At 40.0% G+C, this 16,457-nt stretch overlaps 1 protein-coding gene across 1 annotated transcript; it reads right to left on the bottom strand.

The window, feature by feature from the left end:
• Nucleotides 1-337: 337 nt before the first annotated feature.
• LOC307023470 (bile salt-activated lipase-like) lies at nt 338-11,946 on the bottom strand. Its single transcript, XM_079656761.1, has 11 exons — nt 11,791-11,946; nt 11,178-11,325; nt 10,882-11,001; nt 9,632-9,829; nt 9,236-9,366; nt 7,783-7,890; nt 6,379-6,493; nt 5,736-5,922; nt 1,631-1,834; nt 875-1,084; nt 338-612 (listed from the first exon to the last, which is right to left on the bottom strand). Exons 1-11 carry the CDS (start codon nt 11,851-11,853, stop codon nt 429-431), a joined length of 1,668 nt encoding a protein of 555 aa, XP_079512887.1. The 5' UTR covers nt 11,854-11,946; the 3' UTR covers nt 338-428.
• Nucleotides 11,947-16,457: the final 4,511 nt, after the last annotated feature.

The raw sequence follows: 16,457 nt of genomic DNA on the forward strand, positions 1-16,457 counted from the left end.
GAATCAATCGATTACATTTCGTGACTTTAACACGAAATGCCGTGAGACTGGGTTGCTCATTGACATAACCAAGACAGAAAGCCACAGGAGGATTTTTTATTTCGACACTTCAGAATATTCTGGTGGTAAAGCAGCCCACTGTGAGAGATTTGTTAAATTAACAGTTGCTATACATGTAGTAGTGTCCATGCTGTTGTGCTATAGGTTTAATATGACAACACAATAATTAGCAGGCTAGCATCTTAGCTTAGATACCATACATGAAATGTGTTTGTTTTTTAGCACTACAATGTATAATAGGTCAAAGATATAAAATAATGAAACCGAGGAAATTGAATAGTATTTGCCATTCATTTATTTTTACATAAACCAATAACAATTGAACACTAGTCCACCAGTGTGAAGTGGACAACTGATGCATAGGAGCTTTATTCAGGGATGATGTTGAGGAGGCTAGGTATTACTTTGTTCCATAAATCCACGAAAGGCATTCTCATATTCTCTCCCACATAGCTTTCGTTCATCTTAGAGTTGAGCTCCACAAACTTCTGTCCTGTGCTGTTGAATGTTGGCCAGGTAGCAGGCACGCTCAGTTCTCCTTCGTTGGGGTCCCTGGATGGATGGATAAAAAGCAATCAAATAAAGACAGTTTTAGTTTTCTACTTCAAATAAAGTGCCCTACGTGTATTGGGGTTACAGATGGGGTCCAAAACTAGCAAGCCACATGAATGTCTGCGAGCAAATTAATTGTATGCTACGCCAAATAACATATTCATATAATGCTTTATAAATAAACTTGCCTTGCCTTCAATATCTAATTCAGGTTTGTTTGATTTCTGTGATGCTCCTATGTCTTGTGTCGGAAGATTTTTACCCTGTTCTGGCGAAGTTTGTCCAGTAGGCGATCATGTAGCCAGAGAGGTCCCGGTGGCTGTCTAAATACAACAATGCTGCCGTAAAAGGCTTTCCGAACACGTAAGGCACATCGTCCGTATGGTCGGCTCCCATCCACTGAGGGAAGGGTCTGAAAATGCCTGCCATCTGGCTGGGCTCAGAGAAAAGGTAGGAGTAGGTACAGCCAGTTCTTTGGTGAGAAAAGGGAAGAAAAGGGAGTTCACAACGAAGAAGAATTTGAGTTTTCAAAATGTGTGCATCGAAAAATGGCATTACATGTGGTGAAGAGACATTATGATTGTTGAAGGGACCTGTCAGGGTTGACTTGGGATTTAATCTCTGACTCAAGTGCAAACATTTGAGATTTACTGTCTTTGAAAACAGGTAGCCAAAATGTTACACCAAAGGTTTAAAAAAAAACAGAGACTAAAGGAACTTTTTACCTTTTCAGAAAAGCAAACTTCATACAAGAAAATCCCCTTCTTACTGCAATGACTTCCATGAAGTTATAGAACGGTTACACCCTGGGTTTGTTCCTTAAAGGTCACCTATTATGCAAAATCCACTTGTTCTTGTCTTTTATACATAAAGACCTAAATGATCCATTTCTATAAAAACCTGTCCGAAAATGAGCTGATCAGATTTTAGCCACTTTGTGATGTCATAACGACGTTTTGGCTTGAGTAACCATTAGCCAATCAGCAACCAAGGTAATGTTAATGAATGTTATAATCACTTTGCGTTGTCAGCATGAAGCTTCAGTGCAGCCTGAGTAGAAGCCAGGAAGAGGAAGTCTGTTTCAATGTGAACGAGGGTTTTCTTGATGTCCTCTTGGCTGGGCATTGGTTCCCAGGTTGAGTTATATAGTGAAAGTGCAGCGTGCCAAGCAGCGTCACCCTTATCCTTCGTGTACGCAGCCAGAAGCTTCTCCACATCCTCGCTGCAATAAAGAAAGGTTTGAAAATAAGTTCTCATAAAACACAACTAACTAAAGTTGCTCTGGGTAGATTCATTTACAGAATTGGGTAATATTAAGGTACACAAATTCACCATCAACTAGTGGTCAATTAACATGCATATTAGCAGTATATTGGCTCTTTATTAGTCATTATAAAACACTTATTAATGCCTTAATCTACCTGACCTTATTCTACAAGTAATAGGCCATTAGTTGAGTTTTTCCTCAATAACCCTCTAATTAGAGCTTATTTATTGCAAGTAAGGAAATTGTTGATGGTTGACAGTCAGGTGATTATAACCTTCGTCCTTGACATGTTTTGGGATGTGTCTGAACCTCTCTTTAGTGATTCATTAATACAACAGACATTTCAACCTGTGCCTACTTTGTTCATGTAATGTTGAGGTTAATTTCAGTAGTTGTGTGCTATAATGTATTTACAAAGTGTGAAGAGGAGGCAACTTTAGAATAGGGAACCTGTTCAGGTCAATTATACCTCATTCACAGCAACGCAACTCCGGTTCGAGCTCCGTGCTAGAGCTTTTCAGGTTCAGAACCGGTTCTTCAGTTTAGCACCAGCTCTTTTCAAACTGCGCAGAGTCCGACTGGTGCTGCGTCATTGAGTCATGATGTAACCGTTTGCGTGCCTGCTTCATAAAGCCAAACCGCGCGGAAACCCCTCACAGCCATAGCCGTGGGAACATGTTTCAAATGGGGGGTGCTGTGGGGATCACATCCTCTAGGGGGGTCAGGGGGGAAGATTTTTTTTCAACATTATAAAGTAAAATGCTTCAATCTGGTGCACTTTGAGCTGAATTGCCAGAGACTAGATCTAAGGGGTACATCTCTAAACACCCATATCGAAAAGATCGGTTTACATTTTAATAATCAAATAAGTATGTGGACATAACCAATAACCTAACATAGCCAATAACAAGTAAATGTAACTTATTTTATTTTTGTTGTTAATTTATTTCTTATTTTACCAGTTAACATTTATTTATTTATGTATATTCTTTAATCTCTCCAGATTTAAACAATATTTCTGGTTTACTGTCCTATAGTATGCACTGGAATGATTTCAAACTTGTTTTTATTTATCCCAATAATTATAAAGGTGTGCCTTGGGAATATTTGTTTACATAAATTGTTAACAAACCGTTTGAGACCCTCTGAGATAACTTAGACTAAAGTGAACTATCTAAACACTCAGTCCTTTACCTCACTGAGCCTCTCAGTCCGTCTGGAGAGGACTCTCCCTCCACTTCTTTTATCCGTTAGCGCAGCAGAAGCTAACAAAAATCCCCGCCGGTATCTCTCTCGCTCTCTCTCTGTGTGTGAGCTGCGGGCGCCTGATAAGCCAACATCCCCCACTTTCATCGCACAGGGCAAATGGAAACTGTAACCGGGGTGAAAAGGGTGTTATCTTTACTTAATTATGAATGTTGTTACATCAGGGCTGAAAATTCGTTTTTTGTATTATATTTCCATTTAATCTTGTGGACGTGCAGATTCCCTGTCCTCCATCAGTGGGTGCTGCAGCACCCTCAGCACCCCTACTTCCCACGGCCCTGCTCACAGCTGACACCGACAACAACAACAATGGCCGATTGTGCTCCAGCTTCCTCTGTACCTCTTCGGAAGACCAGATTCCCAGTAGGTAGCTGGTCTCTTCAGTGGACCACTGCTGCTTGTTAAGTTTCTCCATCGTTGTGTACAAACTGGATAAAACGCCGGCTTTTTGTTGTTGTTCAGGAGTTGATCCCGCCCCTGCCCCTGCCTCGACGTAAGCGTGACGTATGTGGTGCTTTTGCTCGGGCCGGACAATTTTTTGGTGCTCGAAACAAACAGGATTCCGGAGCTAAGAGGCTGCTCCGCTGCGGTGTGAACAGGAAAACCCGGTGCTTTTCAAGCTCCAGCTCCGAACCGGCCATGAAACACCGTTGGTGTGAATGAGGTATTAGAGTCAAACTACTAGCATATTGGTTATAACAACATCTTGCAAGAAACAGCGTCTCAAGGCTTCTTAACATTTAACAACCTATTAATGATACATACCCACTTAACGGGAAGAAACTCAGCTAACAGACAATAGTAACCATTTTTACCTACACCGAACAGAAGTCCAACACCAAGTTTAAAATCAACACTTAGCTAAATGGGCTAACGGAGCTAACGGCTACTTTAGCACATAACTGGCAAAAGCTATATTTTCTACGTCATGTTATCTGCACAAACCACATATCACATGAAAGCTGAGGTTCCACAGATTCCATTGGTATAAGTCTCATCACTGTACGACAACTCACTGAACCAGCAGCCAGGAAAGAGCAAGAAAAGAACTTCACTTTACGTAGCCATGATGATAATTATGTCTTACCTTTGCTGTTTTGTGATCAAAAGTTGTGTTGCTACTGAAGGTTAATCCAATGTCTCAGTGTTACTTTGAAGTGATTATCCATCATTACATTTATAAATAAGAAACGGATTATAATGGTTAGCTGACCGGAGCTTTCGGTTTAGGAGGTGCGCACGCAGCGTCTCGTTTTAACTGACCAATGGTCATGGTTACATGGATTTATGATCTGCCCCTAATAACCGCCCCCCTTCCAGAGACACACTGTCAAACACACTCATACCTGCTTGGTATCACATTAAATACAAATAAATTACAATAAAATAACTGTTGTTTAATCTTCACATCTTGTAATCGTGTCTATAATTTTGAGCACCAAATTATTATCGATGAGAGTATCGAAAAATACCGGTAGCAATAAAATCCTAACGATACCCATCCCTATGAACAAGACTTCACTTTAAAATAGGGAACATATTCTTAGATATAAATGTTGAGTTATTTAGACACACTTAACACTTATAGTTTCATGTCTTGTTACATAAGAATAGATTATATTTGTTAAGTGTTACTATGGGAGAATTACTATTGTTGTGGTACTGCTCCTGCATATTGAGCAGAGCATAAGACCAAAACTCATGTACAATGACTTAATTACTTGCAATAAATAAGCTCTAATTAGAGGGTTATTGAGGAAAAACTCTCAACTAATGGTGTATTACTTGTAGAATATGGTCATGTAGAATAAGGCATTAATAAGTCTTTTATAAGTAAGGGATAATGTACAATCTGCATTTTAGATGTAAACAGACATTACAAAATTCTAGACAGATAATTGCAACCAGAGTCAACTCCTGATTCGACAGAAGGTAAAGTAAAACAAAGATTTCAATAAGCCAAATTATTGAGTTATTAATGTGGATATATAAAAGGAATCGTCCTTTACCATTCAATTAACCATACCTATGTGAGAAATGTGCAGCGAGGCGGTCATTATGGGTAAAAGAACACCCGACAGTCTGATCAGGAGCCCGACGCGAAGCACTTGATTCCCCTAATGCCAAAGTAATGGCAACTGAATATGTTCAGCCGTTTGATGTCTGAACCGTTGCGTACAAAGGACCGCAGCTCTGTGTTGAGGGTTTCTGCCCCGTTACATCTCACAAACCATTCATCCAAATTACTGTGCTCTCCAAATATATTAAAATTAATATTAAAATCCTCCATGTTGCTCTCAGACGGGAGACAACGGTTAAATCGACCGGACTTCTTTCTGCAGATGTGAGCGTCCTTGACAACGGTCAATAAGTCCTTGACAGCGGTCTGTACTGGATTAACAACGTGTCACGTGTTCTGAATTGACCAATCAGAATCGAGTATTCAACTAAGCCATTTAATAATGACTAATAAAGAGCCAATATACTGCTAATATGCATGTTAATTAACAACTAGTTGATGGTCAATTTTTGAACCTTAATATAAAGGGTTACCCAGAATTGTTAATGTGAACAAAGGGCATCAACTCACACAGGGACAGGAATCAGGTCGATGTTGACTCTTGGAACATCTATGCTAGTGAAGGCGTGTCCGTCCATGTTGTTGACTCCAGCGATGAAATCAATGTCCGCCGCATTGTGGAACAACTTGGACGGATGATCCGGCAGGAAGTCACCGTCGATGACAGGAGATAATTCCAGGTGGTAGACAATGGGTTCTGACAGGAAGATACAACCAGATGCTTATTATGTACAGTACTAACTCGAAGTTTAACTTCCATTCATCTGTATATTTGTCTTACTCTCTAATGCTAGTTTATTTCTATTTGGAGATATTTCTATTTTAGAATTGTTTTAAATGTTGTTTGTGTGACAATCTCTAAAAAGAGAATGCAAATGCATGTGTGTTTGTCAGGGCTGTAAAACACAGATTAACATCTTAATCACATTTCTAAGTTTGACCCAAAGTCAGGAATCATGAGAGAGTATGAACATTAGCCGATGAGAATTGGGATGGATACAAAATAATAAATACATTATTCACTGGGATGCCATTAAAACAATGCAGAAGGAGGGGGTTCAACACAGTGACTTTTCCCTCTACATTGCCCCGATAGAAAGCATCATAATCTATAAACTGAAAATGCTAATTGTTTGTGGAGTGCAGTCCTTACCCCCGGCTGAGCTGGACAGATTGAAAGATCCCGCCAGAGTTAGGACTACAGGATCTGTCTCCTTCAAACAGGAAGCCATGCGCTCATCGGTGGAGCAATTGACCTTCAGAGCAACCTGGGGAGAAGTTAGAAATCATGTTTAGAATGGAAACAGACAACTTTAAAAAAAAAACTAATGTTTCCAAATGGTATGTTTGTTGGGGCCGCTGTGACAGCACTTGCCCAGTTTGCTGGAGTACTTTGAGGAAAGCTAACTGTTGATTCAACTCTTCGGTCTGTTTCAACTGTGCGAGTACTCGATGATTACACGACTAACATTTCTGACATGTTAGCTTGGGAGCAGTTCATTTGCGTTTTTTTTTAATCCTTGCTGAACTCTGGACACTGCTCAGAGGAAGAGGCCCAACAAGCAGAAATGATGACTCTCAAATGAGTCGGGAAACATCAGAAACAAGTCTAAATCTAAATGTGCATGTCCGGCTTTATAGGGAACATAGATAGATAGATGGATAGATAGATAGATAGATAGATAGATAGATAGATAGATGGATAGATGGACAGATGGATAGATGGATAGATGGATAGATGGATAGATGGATAGATGGATGGATGGATGGATGGATGGATGGATGGATGGATGGATGGATAGATGGATAGATGGATAGATGGATAGATGGATAGATGGATGGATGGATGGATGGATGGATGGATGGATGGATGGATGGATAGATGGATAGATGGATAGATGGATAGATGGATAGATGGATAGATGGATAGATGGACGGATGGACGGATGGATGGATAGATGGATAGATGGATAGATAGATAGATAGATAGATAGATAGATAGATAGATAGATAGATAGATAGGTGTGCAGTGGCGTGTGGCGCAGTGGATAGAGCCTTGGTGTTGGTGTCAGGGGGTCACAGGTTCAAACCGCGCTGCAGTCAGCATGTCGTTGTGTCCCTGAGACACTTCACCCCAAATTGCTCCTGTGGGGATTGCCCACAGTATTGAGTATGTAAGTCGCTTTGGATGAAAGCGTCTAACATGTAATGTAATCTAAATCCCCTTTCTGTTTTAATGTTTCCAGAGCCCTGAAGTGATAAACGTCTTTATTTTCTAAATATATTCTCATCTTGAATTATTCTTAAAGTTCAAAGATATTGAAGTGACTGTTATTTTGTATATATTGATTGTTATTGAGGTCTTAATGTGTGCATAAGTATGTTTTTCTTTGGATTGTGTATGTACATATTTGCATACATATTTTTATATATTTGGGATTGTGGGAAAGTGTATTTCGATCTCTCTGTCTGTACACACAAACGGAAAGATTGACAATAAAGTTGACTTTGACTTTTGATACAAGGAAACAAAACATGCGAGTAAAGTGTGATGTACCTCCACAGCGTACTGGCGGGGGTCCTTGTTGATGGTCCATGGGCTGAGGGCCACACCGCTCTGGGCGATGGCTCTCTTGAAAAGCCCTTTGTTGTGAGGACTCAGAGTCTGAAGTGAAAGTTAGAATTAATTTCATCTCAAATAATATATCTGCAGAGATGGCAAAAGTACACACATCCTTTACTCAAGTAGAAGTACAGATACTCGTGTTTAAAAATACTCTGGTGAAAGTAGAAGTACTGACTAAACTTCTTTACTCAAGTCAAAGTAAAGAAGCTTTGAAATGTACTTCAGTAAAAAGTACCCATAACTAGCAGCTGTTTTAAAGAGTACCTGACCTCCCTTTATATTAATAGAACAATAATGTCATTGTTAGCTAATGAATGTTTCCATGGTGACCAACGGCAACATGACAACGTCTTCATTGGTCCCTCTTCTTTAGAGAAGACCAGGAAATGATGGATACACGGATCGTGTTCAAATCAATAGGCACGCAATGACTCTAAATAATAATGATCACGCCACCAAACACACATTCAGACTAAAGGAACCAGCCTGTTTGGAAAATGAGAGAAGTAGAAAGTACAGGTATTTGTGTTCAACATGTAAGAAGTAGAAAGTACAGGTATTTGTGTTCAACATGTAAGAAGTAGAAAGTACAGGTATTTGTGTTCAACATGTAAGAAGTAGAAAGTACAGGTATTTGGGTTCAACATGTAAGAAGTAGAAAGTACAGGTATTTGAGTTCAACATGTAAGAAGTAGAAAGTATAGGTATTTGGGTTCAACATGTAAGAAGTAGAAAGTACAGGTATTTGAGTTCAACATGTAAGAAGTAGAAAGTATAGGTATTTGGGTTCAACATGTAAGAAGTAGAAAGTATAGGTATTTGGGTTCAACATGTAAGAAGTAGAAAGTACAGGTATTTGTGTTCAACATGTAAGAAGTAGAAAGTACAGGTATATGTGTTCAACATGTAAGAAGTAGAAAGTACAGGTATTTGTGTTCAACATGTAAGAAGTAGAAAGTACAGGTATATGTGTTCAACATGTAAGAAGTAGAAAGTACAGGTATTTGGGTTCAACATGTAAGAAGTAGAAAGTACAGGTATTTGTGTTCAACATGTAAGAAGTAGAAAGTACAGGTATATGTGTTCAACATGTAAGAAGTAGAAAGTACAGGTATTTGTGTTCAACATGTAAGAAGTAGAAAGTACAGGTATATGTGTTCAACATGTAAGAAGTAGAAAGTACAGGTATTTGGGTTCAACATGTAAGAAGTAGAAAGTACAGGTATGTGTGTTCAAAATGTAAGAAGTCAAAGTAAAAAGTTGTCAGAAAAATAAGTAGTGGAGTAAAGTACTTACCAGAAACATGTACTTAAGTACAGAAACTAAGTATTTGTACTCCACTACTTCCCACCTCTGTATATCTATCAGCTCACACAATGAGTACCTGGAGGCTGACACTGGCTCCGCCTGCAGACTCCCCGAAGATTGTGATGTTCTCGGGGTCTCCTCCGAATTTACGGATGTTCCTGTGCACCCAGGCGATGGCAGCCTGCTGGTCCCAAAGACCGTAGTTTCCTGAGAGAAATCAAATGTTTAACTCCATCCCGGCAGAGATGGAAATGTACTCAGATTGTGTACTTGAGTTAAAGTAGAAGTACCAGAGTGTAGGAATACTCTGTTACAGTAAAAGTCCTGCATTCAAAATGTTCCTCAAGTAAAACTAGAACATTATTTTGTGCTTGAGTAAATGTACTTTACTCCCCTGGATCATGCTATAAGTCCTTAAAAAGTACAAATCTGGCAGGGAGGCTCTTTGGCTCTGAATAATTATTTCACCCACCAGCAAGTTCTGGTTCTCCAGTGCTCAGGAAGCCCAGAGAGCCGACCCGGTATCCGATTGAAACCACGATCACATTCCCTCTGTCGGCCAGCTCCTGCCCGCTGAACTGAGTGTACTCCAGGATCTGAGTACCCATAGAGCTTCCAATCATGAAGGCGCCACCATAGATCCAGACCATGACCGGCATATCAGAGGACACTGAAACACAGAGAGCATTAAAGGTCACCTATTATGCAAAATCCTCTTCTTCATGTCTCTTCTACATCAACATGTGTCCCCTCTTCTCCATGTCTCTTCTACATCAACATGTGTCCCCTCTTCTTCATGTCTCTTCTACATCAACATGTCTCCCCTCTTCTGCATGTCTCTTCTACATCAACATGTGTCCCCTCTTCTTCATGTTTCTTCTTCATCAACATGTGTCCCCTCTTCTTCATGTCTCTTCTACATCAACATGTGTCCCCTCTTCTTCATGTCTTTTCTACATCAACATGTGTCCCCTCTTCTCCATGTCTCTTCTACATCAACATGTGTCCCCTCTTCTCCATGTCTCTTCTACATCAACATGTGTCCCCTCTTCTCCATGTCTCTTCTACATCAACATGTGTCCCCTCTTCTTCATGTCTCTTCTACATCAACATGTGTCCCCTCTTCTTCATGTCTCTTCTACATCAACATGTGTCCCCTCTTCCTCATGTCTCTTCTACATCAACATGTGTCCCGTCTTCTTCATGTCTCTTCTACATCAACATGTGTCCCCTCTGTGTAAAGAGACTCTGAAAGTTTCAGGAACAAAGATTCTCTCTCTTTTTGATCCATTTCTATAAAAATCTGTCTGAAAATGAGCTGATCAGATGTTTGTTACTTTATGATGTCATAACGATTTGTTGTCTTGTGTAACCATTAGCCAATCAGCAAACCAAGGTAACCCCCCCTCCCCACCCCACCCCTTATCACCTGAATCTCCTCCTAGAGCACCATTGTGTTCTTTGTAACCAAATGTCTCTCAGAGGGGCGTGGGGAGGGGCTCCTTATTTTCATCTAAAGTAACAGACAGAGAATCAGCACTTTGGAAACAGGGCTGAAACAGAGGGGATTATGGGTAATGCTGCAATGATCTGTTTGGTGTTTCAGCCAATCAGAGACAGGCTCTGTATATATCTGAGACCTGTGATATATTGATGAAAAACAGTATGATAGGAGACCTTTAATGTTGTTGATGGATCTAATATGGAGGACACTTTGTTTACCTGAGCCGTTGTGAGGAACCCAGATGTTGAGGTACAGACAGTCCGTGCTGCCTGTGGTCGTGTTAAAGGCGACGCTCACCTGGAGGCAAATGTCCTTAAACGCAGTGGCATCCAGAACATCTGATGACACACATTTTTATGTTGTATTTTTGTATTTTATTATTTATGTTGCATGGTTGGAGGAGCTCATGTAAGAAGAATTGCATTGCCATATCTATCTGTAGCTTTGTGCATATCACAATAAAACCTTTTAAATTTGAAGAGAATTTGAATATTATCTCAGTCGGTCTACTCACCACCCCAGCCTGGGTGAGGTTTTGGTTTCATGAAAGTTTCAGGGACATCAGCAAAGGGAATCCCCCTGAAGACATCCATGTGGCGGCCGGACGCCAGAGGGATGTTCTCTCCCCGAACCAAACCTCCCTCTGTGTTCACCACCCCGAGCTACAGCAAGAAAACACACGATGTTGCAGCCATTAGAATGGTTTATATGTTTTGTTATTTGAACACTAGATGGCGTAATGGGGCAACAGCATATAACTGGTCTCCTGGCACAGGTGTATTGATTGTAGAGCAATAGTTTTTTGACCATGTCTGTGAGCACGCTGTTTTTCTTTGGAAATAAAAGATATTGAAAGCTAAACTTCGTCGTACATGGAGATTGCACGCGTCCAATTAGTTAAAGGTGGGTGGGTAGGTGATTCACTTCAGAAACACTTTTTGTTATATTCCATGGAATGCTCTTAACATCCCGATAGCATTGAATACATGAAATGCTTTGACAATAAATACGTCAATGAAAACTATTCTTGCTTTTACTTAAGTGAAGCATCTGACTTCACAACTGACTTGTAGAGATACTGAACAGAAGTTAAACCGAGTTATTAGAAAACATTTTGTGACACTTACAGAGATCGCAGAGACCGTCTCCAGAAACACAGCGATGGCCACCAGACTCTTCATCTTCATCATGATGACGGTGAGTGAGTTGCTTTCGGATGTCTAACGGAGTTTTAAGGCAAGAACCACGCCCCCGTACTCCACGCTGACCAGTGGGAGGGACATTTAAACAGCTGTGCCAACAACACTTTCATCATTACTATATCTGGATACCCTTCAACATTTAAAAAACATACATATTACTCAAACAAAACGATTTCCTTGACCTTGCCTTGATGTGGGTGTATGTGTGTCCACCTACGCTCCTGAATCAGCCAGCATGCAAGTATCTTTGATTTAGTAGTAAGGCGGTGGCGTGGAGCGCAGAGGACTAGTGCGTTGGTGTTCAGGGGAGCACAGGTTCAAACCCCACTGCAGTCAGCATGTCGTTGTGTCCCTGAGACACTTCACCCCAAATTGCTCCTGTGGGGATTGTCCACAGTATTGAGTATGTAAGTTGCTTTGGATAAAAGCGTCTAACAAGTAACATGTCATGTAATAGAAAATATTTGTCTGGAAAACCTGTGGTTCTTCTTGGTTTCTTACTTTTTAAGGGTCATTGTTCTTTCTTAGAACCAAGGCGTACATGTGTTGTTCAGAAGCGAGATTCAGCACATAAGACATCACAGCTATAGCCTACAAGTTATACAGTAAGGCAAGGCAAGTTTATTTATACAGCACTTTACAACACAAGGCAATTCAATGCTTTACAAAAATGAAAGACATTAAGACAGAGCATACACATTAGAAACATGAACAGCACAGGTACATGAATAAAAGTTACAGTGCAGTGTGAGATGTGAATAGTTCAATTAAAAGCAGCGGCAAAAAGAAAAGTCTTCAGCCTGGATTTAAAAGTAGTCAGAGTTGCAGCGGACCTGCAGGTTCTGGGAGTTTGTTCCAGATATTTGGCAAGACCCCTAACAAATTTTCACATTCCTCTACCCCTAATCTTCCCGTGAAATTATATTTATTTTGACACTTTTCTAACCTTTTTATATTCCTTTCATCCTTCTCTTTCATCCATTTTGCATCCCCAGACAACACATCTTCCTGTTTTACTGTTACCCGAACTCATATTTGTCCTTTAAACCACCTTTCTTTTCTATTCCCAGAATTAGGATATTTAAACCTGTTTTAAGAATTCCCTCATGAATCTTTGGCCTTCAAACCCGTAATATAATAATATAAGATAAGTTGTACTTTATTGATGCCAATTTGGGAAATGTTGAGAAGCAGCAGCATAAAGAAACAGGCATTGTACATTAGAGGCATTAAAAGATTAGAACTAAACAATTCAATATGTAAACATCTCAAATATAAATAAAATAACATTAAAAAAGTTGAAAATATACAGTAAACAAAATATAAAAGAGGATATTATATATACATTAAGTGTTTAAGGAATACTACTGTATATACCATATACTTTTTTAGAGTCAAATTCAACGTTTTTGATGCTTTGTCCATTTACACTAAGCTGTGGATACACGGTTGGTTCTTGTTTGATAATAAAATACATTGTCACGGTTTTTTTGGTGTTTAAAGTATAAGACACAAAACACTAAGCCATTGAGTGACTTTGTGCAGCGTTACTGAGAGCTTAATGTCAACCTGTTTAGCATTTTACCCATGAGTGTAAATGACCTTGTCGTCAGCATACACCCCGATGTCCACTTCCTCACAAACTAATGGGAGATGATTTAGAGAGTCCTGGGTCAAGATAGGCAGCAGCACACAGACAACTTGTCACAATCATAATCCAATCAGTCATACCTGACTGCATGTTGCATGTTTTTATTTGATTGTATTTACTTGTTTAAAATGAAATGTGTCTTTAGGTTGACTTACAAAATCTGTCCAGGGACTACAGATGAAAAATAGCCTCTTGGCTAACTGGCACATTTACAGAAATGTTGCTTAATATGCACTGTCCCTGTTAAATAAATGAATGAATAAATAAATAACAAGATCAGCCAACGCATTTACAGACACAGCAGCCTGCTTCAAAGTCATTGAGAGTCTGTTTAATGAAACCAGCTCTCTGATTTTCAGCTAATTTCTGCAGCTGGTTCCAAGCCACAGGAGAAGCGTGACTAAATTATAACTAAACTTATGAAATTAAAGTGCCATTAATGGGTGGAGTGCAAGTGTACCACCCCGTGCTAGGATTGTTTAATCGTAGAACAGCTGCAGGTACTAAAATGTCTATAACCAGGGCTGCACATAACTGGTGCGCAGATGAGAGAGAGAGAGAGAGAGAGAGAGAGAGAGAGAGAGAGAGAGAGAGAGAGAGAGAGAGAGAGAGAGAGAGAGAGAGAGAGAGAGAGAGAGAGAGAGAGAGAGAGAGAGAGAGAGAGAGAGAGAGAGAGAGAGAGAGAGAGAGAGAGAGAGAGAGAGAGAGAGAGAGAGAGAGAGAGAGAGAGAGAGAGGCTAGATGTTCTAGAATTTTCGCCCAACAATATTTATAATTAAGTAAATGTAACACCTTTTTCACCCCAGTTACACTTTTAATTTACCCTGTACGATGGGCGATGTAAGTGATGAAAATGGGGGATGTTGGCTTATCTGGCGCCCGCAGCTCACAGCCAAAATGCGAGTGAGCGAGTGAGCAAGCGAGGGAGGGAGCGAGGGAGGGTGCACCGGTACCTGCGCTGTTGTTATTAGAATCTTGTGCTAACTGCTCTAACGGATATAAGAAGTAGATGTTTCTATAATGTGGAGGGAGAGTCCTCTCCAGTCAGACTGAGCGGCTGATAACTACAGCTCAGTGAGGTAAAGGACTCTTGAGTGTTTAAATAGTTCACTTTAGTCTAAGTTCAAACGGTTTGGTCACAATTTATGTAAACACATATTTCCAAGGCACTCCTTTATAATTATTGGGGTAAACAGGTTTGAAATCATTCCAATGTATACTATAGGACAGTAACCAAAAATATCCTTTAAAACTGGAGAGATAAAAAAAAATGCTTAAATAAATAAATGTTACGGTAAAATAAGATATGAATGAACAACACAAATAAAATAAGTTACATTAATGTGTTATTGGCTATAGGTTATTGGTTATGTTCACATACTTATTTGATTATATCCACTTGTCTAAGATGACAACAGAGACTTTCCACCCAAAACAAGCTGTTGACTTGCGGCTAATCGCAGACTCAACCAGAGAGAAAGTAGTAGGCCTACATCATCAGCTACCATGTCTGACAGAGAGGAGGACAGTGAGGAGAACAGTCAGGAGGGTAGTGATGACCGCTTGTAGGATTACTGGTCGTGCTAACGTTGTCTTGTGTTCACCTCTGCATGTGTGTTCTGTGTTAATCTCTGCATGTGTGTTCTGTGTTCACCTCTGCATGTGTGTTCAGTGCCGTGTGTCTGGCAAATAAAGTCAAGACCCCCTCAAAAGTTACGGTTTATTTAATTTTAAGGATGAGCACCAAGCAACATCTCCAGTTGCTCCTTTGAGAACTAGAGCTAAAAAGTTATGTGCACCCCTGTCTATAACGTTTATATATCACAAACTGGAGCAGAGGAGATGGTTTTCGATCAGAGCAATCCTAAGGAAGAGATCCTGCTATTAGTATAGACATGAAAAGTAAAGTTGAGATTGGACTATACGCACCTACCTATTTTTTTTGTTGATGTATATGTATTTAACCAGGTAAAAGTTTCCTTTTACGAGCAGTCACATCGACCAATGGTTTGTTGTTCTCTGTCCTTTAAGATGGACTTGAATTCCCCCATAGTGATCAAATCTGACAGTTTAAGTTCCTTCTGTATATTTTTCCAAGTAGAAGGGGCAGCATATTTAAAATCGAGGTTCATCCAGGTTGAACACATGTTTGCTTATCGGTGGTTATCAACCTCATAGAAGTAGGTCAGAAAGCAAGTCTTTCCAAACTGTTTGGTTTGTAACGCAAAACACAGGACATTCACCCAAGAGAGCCTGGCCTCCTGGTGTAGAAAATCAACATGGACAGTCTGAGTCAAACAGGATGTGCTTTTATACACACCGTCTCACAGTTCTTTCCAATGGTGAATTTGGAGTCCATGACACTCCCAAGATGCTTCCTATTCAGTCAGCTAACCTGGTCCTATATGATTATGCTCACGTTGGGGTGGAAGGAATTGAAAAGGTAGACACACTGGCAAAACAATCACTCAAACAGTTTTTAGTACACTACGTTACGGTTAACAGTTATTTCTGAAGACCTGAGAGTCCTGGATGGTTCACAAGGTAGCAGGAGATCTGAAAAGTATTTTGGCCCTAAACCATTTAACGCTTTATAAACCAGCAGCAGTATTCGGCTTCTCTGACAGACAGGAAGCCAGTGTAAAGTCCTCAGAACTGGAGTGATGTGATCCACTTTTTAGTGTTGTCTTTCTTATACATTTTTTAGTGAGACCTGCAAATACACCATTACGGCAGACTAGTCTACTGAAGATAAAAGCATCGACAAGTTTTTCCAAATCCTGCTGTGACATTAGTCTTTTAATCCTATATTCTTAAAGTGATAGTAGGCTGACTCATTGTTTTACGGTTCTTCTCAAAGTGTGGTCCGGGACCGTAAGCGCCCCCTAGTGGTCCGTGAGTATATTGGTAAAATTTCACATTTTGAAATAAATAAATAAAT

Source organism: Notothenia rossii (assembly GCF_949606895.1).
Source record: "Notothenia rossii genome assembly, chromosome: 11".
NCBI lineage: Eukaryota > Metazoa > Chordata > Actinopteri > Perciformes > Nototheniidae > Notothenia > Notothenia rossii.

Bases quoted from the DNA above. Each gene is read 5' to 3' on its own strand.
- LOC307023470 (XM_079656761.1), bottom strand. From the start codon at position 11,853: ATGATGAAGATGAAGAGTCTGGTGGCCATCGCTGTGTTTCTGGAGACG. The intron at 7,891-9,235 runs GTACTCATTGTG...CTTTCACTTCAG, and splicing joins GAGCCAGTGTCAGCCTCCAG to ACTCTGAGTCCTCACAACAA. The intron at 6,494-7,782 runs GTACATCACACT...ACTTCTCCCCAG, and splicing joins CCCGCCAGTACGCTGTGGAG to GTTGCTCTGAAGGTCAATTG.